Here is a 13396-nt window from a genome sequence, read left to right on the forward strand (position 1 = left end):
TTCTCATATGAAGAATTCATGCATCAGTTTTCTTTTCCAGTTCCCCCCAAAGAATATGCCATTGTTTTTGGTGCAATTCTCCATTGTGTTATACCTTTAGTAATATCTGGCCCTAAAGGTTCATTAGATTTTTTTTTATTTTTGACAACACAAATCTTTTTGTTGACCAAACTCTTCTCAGTTCTATGTCAAACAAAGAATCTGCTTGCACAGAATTTTTGGAATAATATGTGACGATTGGGAACAGTTTTGGCTTCTTTGGCAAAAAATAAAAAATAAATAAATAAAAAAAAACTATCAAATTAAGCTGTCGACGTCTCAATCAAAATCATTCATAATTGCTAATACCAAGCTAAATTTCATAACAATATTTCCCCTAAATGCTCATTGTGTACTCAATATAACAAAATACTATATCATTTATTTTGGGAGTGTTTTTATGAAGTGTTTTTGGTTGACTTTTCCAATTTTATTTAAAAATTCTTATTTCCAAACTTGTGTATCCCCAAAACTTATTTTGTTACTCTCTGAAAGTAGATCCTTCTCTTTGTAAGTAATTTATTGCTCTTTATGGCAAAATTTTACATAAATGTTAATTTTCAAAGAAACACCATTACTTTTTTATTTTCAAAAAGGATTTTTATTTATATGTGAACTCCTTAAAACAATCTTAATAATATTGCATGTAAAACTCTTTCTTGGTGTAAATCATGCTCAAACTAGTTTTTAATTTACAGGGGAAAAAAAAAAAATCTATAGAGAAAGAGAGTGTTTCGAGTTTTAATGCTAGGGCTCCATACATGGAGTTTCTTAAGGCCCCTAAATCACTTAGTCCGCCCCGTTATACACAGGGGATGCTCTTCCAGCCACAACCAAGTACTGGGAAACACCCAAACACTCTTCAAATTTATACACAAATTCAAATTCATACACGGACAGCCAATTTTGTTTACCCAATTTACCTATAGAGCATGTCTTTGGACTGTGGGGGAAACCAGAGCACCTGGAGGAAACATGCAAACTCCACACAGAAATGCCAACTGGCCCAGCCAGGACTCAAACCAGGGACCTTCTTGCTGTGAGACGACAGTGCTAACTACTGAGCCACCATGCCACCAAAATTTTTAAAATACACCCAGACATATATAACCTTAAAATAAAATATGAAAATTAAATAAATGAAAAAAATAGTCCTATTCTACTGTATACTGGCTCATTAAAAAAAAAACAAGAATTATTTTCCATCCATCCATATGTTTTATTTCTATAACTTGAATAATACAATTAAATTAAGATATACACATTTAAAACTAATATACAGTACATCAGATGCATCAAGTATTTATTGCTTAAAGTATTATTCAAGGCAGTCCCCCAGTCTTGTAGTAAACATTCTTTGACATGCACATTATCTGATATATCCCAATATCCGATCAAGTAAACAAATCTAGTATTAAGGCCTTCATACCAATAATCATATAAAGCACAAAATGATTGGCTCTCAGTAGCGTGTTTCATACTCTGTGTCACTACAGTCCTCTGCATTCTCCTTATCTTCTGTCTTTAGCTCCCATGTTGGGGCTGGCGATGGGTTTTTATCATCTACATCGATTTCAGTGCCCAGGATCTGTCTCTGCACCAGCTTACAGTAGAGGCCTCCTCTGGCCATGAGTTCAGCATGAGGGCCCTGCTCCACCACAGAGCCTTTGTCGATCACAAGGATGTTGTCTGCTCTCTCCACTGTGCTCAGTCTGTGGGCAATCACTAAAACTGTGTGCTCCCGCATCAAGTTGTTCAGAGCCTGCTGAACCTGGAACAAAATAGTGAGTGGAATGATGTCTAAATCAACACTGAAATGTTTACTAGAGCCAGTCTTCAAATGTAATAGCCGTTGCTTACTATGTATTCGCTTTCTGAATCCAGTGCGCTTGTGGCTTCATCCAGAATGAGAATGCGAGGGCTTCTGATGAGAGCTCGGGCGATGGCAACTCTCTGTTTCTGCCCACCAGAGAGCTGAGTGCCCTTCTCTCCGACCCCTGTGCACAGAGCAGGCAAGTAAGCTAGAAGTCAAATGCTTCAACAAAAGTCTGTTTCTGCCATAGATAAAAAATAAATAATAAAAGACTTAAAGGGCACCTCTTTTACCGTTTATACAAGATGTAAAACAAGCCTTAGGTGTTTCCAGAATATGTCTGTAACGTTTCAGCTTAAAATACCCATCAGATTATTTATTATAGCCTCCAGAATCAGCCCATTTTGGTGTCTGAGTATAGTGTAGCTGTTTATGTAGCCTGTGGCCTTAAACGAACACGAGCTACTTCTCCTCGCCCACCGTTCCCACGTGCATGCCTGCTTCTTATTATCATGTGTTACATCAGATAAACAGCACAGTGACAGAGACAGATGAAAACTGAGTTGGATGAAAACTGAAATACAGCTCATTAGTACGATGGTCGAGAGCAATCACAAAAAGACCAGCAAATAAAGAAAAGATCTTCATCAGTTTGACAGCACGTGTGTTGCAAATTCTCACAACACAACTGTATAAACTTGCTACATTGTCACAATGCAAACAACTGAAGAAACGCGCTGCATTTTGTCACAACACTTGTAAATATCCAGATAACACAACAGAAATGTTTCAAGGGGACCCAAAAACATGACAGACCCTGCTGAAACATGGATTTCTTATTATGCCGTGACTGTTGCTCAGTGAAGATATTGGTGGTCTTTGAAAGGTGAGTTTTTTTTTGGTTTATTTTAATATTCTGATTACACAAATGTATTGCCTTTTGTAAATTATTAGACTAAATAAACTGATGAATAAATGTGAAACATTGTTTTAATAGTATGTGTTTTCCTAAACTGCAGTGCGTTAAGCTGTCTTGGCCACCATACATTAATCAAAAATACCAAGTAAGTTTATTTGAGGTACTTATGGTGGAGTTAATTTAAGCCTTTCTGAAATGATGAGTCTCACGCCAATGCTGATTGCAGTACACACACACACACACACACACACACACACACAAATGTGCACGTTTACTGACATAGTGGTATGGCGCTTAAGAAATATATAGCAATTTTACTCTCATTACAAACCTGCACTATTTTAAAAACATACTTATTAAACTATATTTTAATGCCAGTTGAAAAATGTGTTTTTGACGTCCATATAAGGAATAAAAAAATGCTATGGAGGTCAAAGGTTGTTTCCCCCCCAACATCCTAACTTAAGTATTTCTTCCTCTGTGTTCAGTAGAACAAAAAGACTCAAGACTCTTTTTGGGTGAATTATACCTTTAAATAAACAACTTCTATATATTTACTTCTTGGAATATATATATATATATATATATATATATATATATATATATATATATATATATATATATATATATATATATAATTTCTGTCAAATTTTTGAGTTACATGCGGTAACTTCTTTTCAGAATTAAGACTTTATTTCTGTCAGTTGGTTTGTGTATATGATTACTCACATTCTGATTTAATTTCTTGCAATTCTGAGTTTTTAAAAAGACAATTCAGAATTTTTTTGTTAAAAGTCTAAATTTCATCTTGCTATTGTTATTTTTTTAAAGAATTGCCACTATTTATGGCAGTTGCTTAGGATTTTTTTGTCAGATTTGCAAAATAATAACTCGCAATTGAGATACATAAAATATATAATTCAGAACAGTAAGATAAAGTCACAATTACCTTTTGTTTTTTTATTCTACAGATTGTGTAAAATATAATATAATATAATATAATATAATATAATATAATATAATATAATAACCAGAGTCATATCCTTTAGAGAGGCCTGTTATGAAGTCATGTGCATTGGCATTGATGGCAGCCCTGATAACCGCCTCCATGGGAGCTTCAGGTACACCATAGGAGATATTCATCTGAACAGTACGGGCAAACAGAACAGGTTCCTGAGCCACCAGTGCCACCTAAAACAAAAACAAAGAAATGGCCAATTCACTACTCATTGTCAGCAACTGCTGCCCTCTTATGGTCATATCATGTACAGAACGTCACATCACAAATAATGTTGCAGATAAGCAAGCGGATACAATTCTTAAATTGTGTTTTCTAAATAATGCATTAATTCAAATGCAGAATTACAGAAAACCCAAACATACATCCTACCTTGGAGTGATAATATTTGTGCTGGTAAGTGTTCACAGGTCGCCCATCCACCAGCACTTGGCCTTGCTGAGGGGCATAGAAGTTCTCCAGCAAACACACACATGAGCTTTTTCCACCACCAGAGGGCCCTACAAGTGCAGTTACTTGCCCTGGGCGAAGACTGAAGGATACATTCTGAGAAGAAAATTGGGTTTAATTTCCTTCTCATGTCTAGGAATCGTGTTACTGATTGACATCTTAGCATATCAAGTTTAAAAGTAAACAGCATTCAAAGTAATTTGCAAAACACATTCATCGCTTATTTCCGCTCATGTCATTTATACTGTAGCAGATTAAACCTAAGAATTATCCTCAAAGGCAAGCATCAAACTTTGCAGTTCATTGATTACTTTAATCTTTGCATGTTAGCCACAATCATTTAAACAAACATTGTCTTATTATTGAGATGTGATGTGATTCCAGAAACAAGCAATTTTTTTACACAATTATTAATTTGACAAAGCAAATGAATCTGAGCAGATTTGTCTCCAATTATAAACTTTCATATTAGGTAATCACAATATTTACTAATAAAATCTACTATCTAATCCAGTGGTCCTCGAACTTTTTTCATCAAGTACCACCTCAGAAAAAATTGTCTCTCCAAGGACCACCATAATGAGCAGTATTGAAATACAGTAGCAAGCCCAGTAAAGCAGCTGAAGCTCTGTACAGTTTGAGAACCACTGATCTAATCTAATTGGTTTTAATTAAGAACAATACCTTCAATACATCCATCTCTGGACGTGACGGATATGCAAATGTCACGTTGTTGAATTCCACCTGCCCCTCCAGTGTCTCTGGAGCTTCTTGGCCATTAAGGGCATGTTTAGGTTTCCTGTCAATATATTCAAACACTTTCTCTGCAGCACCAACACCCTGCATCAAACCGGTGTACACCGATGATATGCTCTGCAAAAAGAACCAAGCATTTCCAATTCATTATACGACCATCACAAGCACAAATTTTAAGGAAGAATATGTAGAATACAGAAACCTTGTTATTAGCGATTGTTATAGAGATTATTTGCTTCATGGCACAACTGAAAGGTTTGTTCACCCCAAAAATTAGTTTTTCTCGTGTTATTCCCATTCCCTGAAACCTTTCCTTCATTTTCGAAACACAATTTAAGATAATTTAGATCCAAGAACTTAAATCTAAGAGCTCACTCATCCTCCACAGAAAGCAATAGTCTCAAGACATTCAAAAAAGTAATTAAAGTATATTGCCTGTAGTAATTGCACACCCATCTGATATGGAACACATTGGCAAACAATGTTGTTTTAACTGTTTTTTTTTTGGTGCACAAAATGATATGGTCCATCACATGATTACAGTTCTATCTTTTTCATTAGAAGTTATTGTAGTAGTGGTAAGCTTTTAACAACAATCTGATTGCATCCATACAGCCACGAGCGACATTTAGAGTAGCATGTAAATGTGTATAGCATTTTTCTCTGAATAGCATAATGAACAAAAGAAAAAAAAATTGCAGTACTATGAAAGCAGCAGTTAAGAAAGCATTTGATCGTGGTTATATGTTTACAGAAGCTCTGCAATTCACTGACATCATGGTGACGGATGAGATCATTAAAATTGCACAGTTTTGATTTGATTTTATTATTATTTTTTATTTATCACATGACAGAGTGGACCATTTATATGAATACACCTTAATAAAATGGGAATGGTTGGTGATATTACGTCCTGTTTGTGGCACATTAGTATATATGGGGGGCTTGAAAATATCCAAGCACACCATTGTTTTTCCTTGTGAAATTCCCAATAAGTTTATTAAGGTGTATCCATATAAATGGCCCACCCATATATATATATATATATATATATATATATATATATATATATATATATATATATATACTAATGTAATGTAAGACTAATGTTTTATTAATCCATTCTCTATGCCTGGCACATTGACATTAAAATACAAAATAGCCTTTCAGCATTACCTTAAAAATTTTAAGCATTTTTATCGTGTTATAGAACCAATAAGAGGCTACAAGGAACACATCTAAATGATACATTCTGATTTGTTGGTAAATAATTATTAATAAATTAAAATTATTGCATATAGCCCTTTCAAAAGAAAAACAATGATACCTCCAGAGCCTCTCCAAGTTCCAGCTCGTAGATAACAAAGGAAATAAGTGTCCCGCCGCTCATCTGATTTGTCACCACTAGATGGCCTCCATAAAACAAGATTGCTACTTGTAAGGCCAGCTCAGAAATCTAAAGAATGGTAGAAATCATATCTTGAATTTGAACTTCCAAATTACTTTTGATATGCTACGAAATGTTTACAAACAATAAATCTAAAAACTACTCGTTATAACTAACAATTTTGTTAGGACCTAAACTAAAGATACCTACATAGCTGGACCACATGAAGCAGGCATAGGCAATGGCTTGCTTCTTATTTAAAACGAACATCTCCTGCAGTCTGCTGTAGTACATGTCTCCTTCCTGATCCTCATTTGCAAAACTTCGCACTGTTCTCATGGCTGATATAGTTTCCTCTGCCACTTTATTGGCCTGAGCCAGTGCCGTCTGGACTTCTTTGGTTAATTTCTGTTGAACATCAAAAGTGTGTTAAAACACTTAGGCATAATCATGTGCTACTGTTGAAAACGTAACGTGCATAACTTGCCTTATAATACTCTCCATACAGCTTGGAGACCACAGCTATGTATGGGAAGCCCATGATAGTGACTACAGACAGTTTCCAGGACATCCCAAACATGAATATGAAGATGCCCACAGCTTTCACAAAGCTACGTAGGAACAGGTTCACGTTTTGTGAGATGAGGTCACTGACCTGAGTAGTGTCTGAGGTAAGTCTAGATGTAATGTCACCTGGAAGGAAAACCATTGAGAGCTGAATCATTTATGTGTTCTGTATTGCGTGTCTTCTATCACTTCGAAGAAGTCTTTTAGAAATAATAACAAACAGCTCTCAATCTGCAAATCATGCAGGCAGCAAAATAATTTTAGGAAAGCTTGTATTTGGGGTTGGTTTCTCTGTAAATAAAATGCTGCATCATGCACATCTTGTTTTTTGCAAGCTGCACACTACATTCAGCCCAATAAACATTAGCAACGATAAGGCCAATCATAATACAGTATGCAAATAGATGCAAATAATATGGTGACAGATTTGAAATTGGTTTCAATTCGAATACTGAACTTATGAACTTTATGTTTAGGGAGAGTTTACAAACTTTAATCTAAGATTAAACTTGATATATATATATATATATATATATATATATATATATATATATATATATATATATATATATATATATATATATATATGTATATATATATATATATATATATATATATATATATATATATATATATATGTGTGTGTGTGTGTGTGTGTGTGTGTGTGTGTGTGTGTGTGTGTGTGTGTGTATAATGACCTATTTTGCACATTTTGTATTTTGTACATTATATGTGTGTATAAAACACAGGGTTGATTTAAAATAGTGAATTAAAAAAAAGCGTGAACCTTGCCATACCAAACAAAGGGCTAAAATTTGAACTCTGGTGCAGTTTAATTGAACTATGAATGCCAATAAAAAAAGACATATAAACAAACCAAAAACAGGGCATGATGTCACTATATAAAAACAACAGAATGCTCTGATATGCGAGATGTGAGATGTACAATTAGACAATATAAAGTGGGGGAAACAAGTATTCATTACATCACCATTTTCTTAGAAAGCATGTTTCTAAATGTGCTGTTGACTTGAAATTTTTAGCAGATGTTGATAGCAACCAAATAAAATCCATATACAGGATGCAAAGAAAAAAGTATTAATTAGTTTACAAATTAATTAATGTGTGATAACATGAAATGACACAGAAAAAGTACACTTGAAGAAAGGGAGGTATAGGAAGGCAGTGAAAGCCCAGACAGCAGCTGAAGTCTCTCAGTAGTTATTCAGCAACCCTCTGCCTTTTGTCATTGTAAATTAATATCAGCTGCTTTAGTCCAACATCTACATTATCAGGAGGATGACGATGAAACCAGCGTGATTATTTCAGCAAGACAATGATTTAAAACATTGGAAACTCTCAAATGCTTGCAGAGAAAGAAAATCAAGTTGTAGAATGGCCCAGCCAATCACCTGACTTAAATCCAATAGAAAATACAAAATAAAGTTTAGATTTGGTAGACGAAACCCACAGAACCACAGTGATTTTTACACTCTGTTGAAGCAATGCATCATGTGAGAGTCTTCTTTAAGCTGCCATTATCAAAAAAAGCCTTTTATTAAAGTATTAAATAACTTTCAGTAGTTCTGTACTTTCTGCTTGTACATTTCATTGTTATTACGCATAACAACTTTTTCAGATTTCTTTGTTTCATGTTTATGCTTGTATTGTTTGGGGTTTTACCAAAATCTGGTTCAACTGCATGTCAAAAGCTCCTTTAGATTTTTTTTTTCCAGAAAAAAACATAATGTGTTGAATACTATTTCGCCCAATGTATGTCAAAAAAGCTATTTTTTACAGAGTGATTGCAAAAAGAAGCTGTCATGTTCAACGATCAAGGACTGCAGAGATCGCTGGTGAACTACATTTCAGTCATGAACTACAAATCCCTTCATTCCGTTACACATACACCGGGTTTCACTTCCACTGATCACACACGCAGCTGAATCCTGTCACTATTGATTGTTTGGACTAATTATACACCCTGCACCTGTTTGTTGTTACTGAGTCATTTGTTTTTGTATGGTATGTTGTTCATGTGTTGTGTTCTCATATCTTGCCTTAGCTTCTTGTTTTGTTTATTGTTGTTCTTTTAATACTTTTTGATTTTTGAATGTCCCGTTCTCTTTCTGTTATATGCACGATTATTTCTTCATTAAATGCACTTAGATCCAACCTTTTTGTATCCATCTCTTCAATGTACCACAACAGAAGCAGGACCAAATATATCCTTTTTAACTGAACTATGACCCTGAGTGATTTAGATGGAATGGTTAAAGAATATCAAGAAAGTGCTGCCTTTCCTTTTTTTCCATCTCTGAGAAAAGTAGCTGAATACAGTACTGTACATTAAATACAATATTACCTGTATGGTTGGCATCGAAGAATCCGATCTCCTGATGCATTAGTGATCTGAAGAGAAGGTTGCGAAGTCGAATGTTCAATCTGGCAAACGTCACAGAAAAGACTCCGCCACGAAACCCAATGGCTATGGAGCTAAATAACAAGTGATAAATAGTCAAAGAGTACAAATGAAAATGAGTACAGTAGAAATGACTAATAGATGAAAAAAGTCCAACATAGGCTCATTCTGAAAACGCAGCCCTATATATGCTTCTGGAGATTGCGAATTATGTAGCCAGAAAGATGTATGGCAGCATTTCATTTTTAAAATGAACTCTTTGGGGCAGTATGATGCCATTGTTTTTCACGCTACAAGCTGGCTGCTATACCTTCGCATGGAATGCTTTCCCGTTGATTAAAGTTTGTCCAGTTAGCTCGCCATGTACGTTGGTGGACTTGAGACATAAAGAGAAGTTGACCACGACGACAGGGTTCGAGTTCGGTGAAGAACAGTTCCAGGTAAAACAAAAACAAAATCCAAAAAAAATAAACAAGTGAATAACAGGGTGAGAATGTGGTAAAATCTAAAAATGTGGTAAAAATCAGGTAAGAACTTTTCCTTTTCCGGATTGCTTTTTAAAACTGTCTGTTGGGTTTAGGGAAGTAGGTGGGCAGGTCAATCAGTGCTTTTGAAATTGGTTGGGTTTAGGGAAGGAGGAGGATGGGTCGGTGGATCAGACAGTCAGACATTTAGTCAGTCAAACAGTCAGTCGACAGCGGCGCTTGGAGAATTTAGGTGAGGGGAGAATGGCGAATGGCACTCCTGAGAGAAATTTGATCTCTAAAAGCATTTACAGCGGCCTCTGGTGAATTCGCAAAAACTGCAAAAAAAAAAAAAAAACGTAGTTCCAGGGACATAATGGCGAATGGCACTCCTGAGAGAAATTTGATCTCTAAAAGCATTTACAGCGGCCTCTGGTGAATTCGCAAAAACTGCAAAAAAAAAAAAAAAAACGTAGTTCCAGGGACATAATTGGTACACTCCAGAAATGTATATAGCAATACATTTTCAGATAAGCCTTGGTTGAATAAGTCAAATGCAGTGTTGCTCACCTGACCAAAGCCAACACACTGAGAGTAATCATTGGTTTGGCAAAGTGATCCATGCTTTTCTGGATAACTATGCCATCTATTGCTTGCCCTGTGTAATAAGGTATGAAAGCTTCACCTGTAAGGAGGAAAATCAAAGAAAAAGACTAAAGATTAGAACAATAGGTTAAACTATATTATAAGTTACTAATTATGAGACATCAAGGCGTTTATAAGCATGTAATGACTAAAGTACAGATTACAGAAATGACAAAACACAGAAATATTGTGCAACTAACTGTACTCTGAACGTTAGGTTTGGAAATCCATAACGTCTATAGTGTAGATGAAAAGGATTGCATCATATAGAATGATATATGAAAATGTGTATACACTACTGTTGAATAGTTTAGGGACAATATTTTAAAATAATTATTTTATAAAATAACAATAATTCAATAATATAATTTTATAATTAAATTTAATATTTTATTCCAATAATTTTAAAGATGAATTTTCAGCTTCATTACTCCAGTCTTCAGTCACATGATCCTTTAGAAATCACTAAAATATTTATTATTATTAATAATAACAATGGTAATAGTAATAATGCAATGGCTGAAGTAATAATTAAATTTAAAACTACATATAATAAAAAACAGTTGTTTAATTTTTTTTAATAAAAATTTTATAATTTAACATTTTTTTTTACATTTAATAAATGCCGCCTTCATGAACAGAATAATTTTCTGACACCAAACTTTTGACCGGTAGTGTATATATTTAAAAATTACTTTCAGCAACAATAAATTAAACTTATCAAAAGTGGCAATAACATATTTTAAAATGCTACAAAACATTTTTACATCAAATAAATAATTTGTGAAATGCCATTAAATTTATATTAACTTATAAACTTGTTTTGACTTGATTTCTCTGTTAAACAGACATTGGGGAAAAAATAAACAGGGGGGCTAATAATTAATATATATACACTTGAAATCAGAATTACATTCCTTTACAGCAGGGATGCCCAAACTATGGCCCTGGTAACCTTTGATTTGGCCCTCTCTCCCATTTGAGAGGAGGAGAATGATGGAGAATTGTCGGGGGAATGCCTTTAACAGAGATTGTAATTTCTAATTTAACATAACTTTTGTTTTTTAACTGTTGATCTATAAAAAATCTAATTGAAAATAAATGTTTTGAATTTATAAATTATGATGAAGCAACAATAATCAATTTTCTTACAGCATTTATTTATTGTTATTCAATGTCAGAGTCCCTTTATTAAATACCCAAATGCTATATTAAAATAAAAGCATTGTTCATTGTTAGTTTAAGATCCATTTAAACTGAATAATGCCAGAGTAAACAGCCTTGGTGTGCAATTACCTTAAATTCAATATGTGTTTAACACGAATGATTAACTCGTGAAATAACAATGAACACATGACATATTTACCTGATTGATTACAATTCTTTGAATGTTTAAGTCAAACACCAGCCGTGAGAACTGTCGAGAGTGAACTTACACACAGCTGAGAGGAGAAGAAAGAAGAAAGCGATGCTCAGCAAACTGGAGTCCTTCTTACAGTACGACAGCAGACGGCCGATTGTGGCCCCTGAATGTGTATGCTCTTTCCCTGATTTCATGCTCTTCTCAGACTCATCTTCAGTCTCGTCCACTAGTCTCTCCGTGTCCTCACTGTCCTCTCTGTCAGACACAGCATTGGGAGTCTGCGACAAAATTTTCCAGAAGATCATGACTCCTATAGCTGCCACGCAGGTCCAGGAGAACAAACTTAGGAACCAGGGGTCATACATCAGGTTTCCCTCCTCAGAAAGCATCAGCAGCTTGGCCAAAGCGTAAGTCATGTTGGTAAGGCATATGAGAGCCACCAGAGTCCCCAGGTTTGACACTCTCCGAGGGCCATCTCTCCTGTTGAAGAACACACCAATGGAAGCCCCGAAAAGAAGACTGACCCGTATAAGAACTGTTCCCCACAAGTCCACAGTTGAGCGATGTATGTCAAAGTCTTCGGTTTCATCTGAAAATATATCAATGTTTGATCCATGTATATATAAGACCGTGGTAAGCACAATATCCACTAGAGTAAAAACCAGGTTGCAACTAACAATCACAGCAACCCTCATTTTCCTACACCTGTTGAAGAGGCTGCTCCACCACACACACACAAACACACACACAAACTGACTCTCCTATGGAAATGTGAGCGGCTAAATTCTATACGTAAGTGATTTTATAGGGAGGGTAAACATGGTAACGACAGCAGCACGTCGTGAAACCGGACTGGCTGGACTTGAGTAATAAAGAACCGCGAGTCTATTTTTCAATGTCAAGTTGTTTCGGCTGGCCTGCGTGCAGTGCGTAGCTTGATACCTGGCACTCATACATTAGGACAGTACAGAATATCGATTTGAAAATCATAAGATTTTCCGTCTAAACGCCAGCTCATTGTTTCCATTCTAAATAAACAGTTGATACGGAAATAAAACTTATCTTAGTCCTATAGTTTATCAGCCGGCCAGCCATCCATCGGCTCTTCTTACTCGCGCGGTGCAATGACAGGAAGAGGGGAAAGAATACAGTAGAAGCCCCGCCTCCACGACAACTGGCCAATCAGAGAGAGTTCTGGTCACATTGGCGAAGTACCTGAGTGTTTACATATTTCGAGGAGAAATTGCGTGAGCTTTTTTGAAAATACAGGTATTTTATAAATGGGTCTTATTGTATAAATTATTATATCTTAGTACGCTAAAATTACTCCAGTGGGGAAGAAACTAATATTTATTTTAGTATAACTATATATAAAAAAATATTTTAAAATGTATATCTGCAGCTGTGGCCAAAATGATTTCATACTTGATACTTCACCATTTATGTACAATTTCTAAACAATACAAGTAAACTTTTTAAAAATACAGGCATTTTTAAAATTGATATTACTAAATAATAAATAAATAAATGTGCTAAAAAAATTACTCCAGTGG

The 13396-nt window shown here is 35.0% G+C and overlaps 1 protein-coding gene across 2 annotated transcripts; it reads right to left on the minus strand.

The window, feature by feature from the left end:
* Positions 1 to 1129: 1129 nt before the first annotated feature.
* abcb9 (ATP-binding cassette, sub-family B (MDR/TAP), member 9) lies at positions 1130 to 12969 on the minus strand. Of its 2 annotated transcripts, none has more exons than NM_001126434.1 (11): positions 11917 to 12538; positions 10406 to 10520; positions 9315 to 9445; positions 6870 to 7075; positions 6593 to 6790; positions 6323 to 6451; positions 4924 to 5112; positions 4162 to 4335; positions 3803 to 3962; positions 1900 to 2036; positions 1130 to 1810 (listed from the first exon to the last, which is right to left on the minus strand). In NM_001126434.1, the coding sequence occupies exons 1-11, from the start codon at positions 12536 to 12538 to the stop codon at positions 1502 to 1504; spliced, it is 2370 nt and encodes a 789-aa protein (NP_001119906.1). In that variant the 3' UTR covers positions 1130 to 1501. The 2 variants fall into 2 exon arrangements, with proteins under 2 accessions (NP_001119906.1, XP_073807114.1); XM_073951013.1 differs by having other exon boundaries at positions 1238 to 1810; positions 11847 to 12969.
* Positions 12970 to 13396: the final 427 nt, after the last annotated feature.

The sequence above is a fragment of the Danio rerio genome, chromosome 5, assembly GCF_049306965.1.
Source record: "Danio rerio strain Tuebingen ecotype United States chromosome 5, GRCz12tu, whole genome shotgun sequence".
Taxonomy (NCBI): Eukaryota; Metazoa; Chordata; class Actinopteri; order Cypriniformes; family Danionidae; genus Danio; species Danio rerio.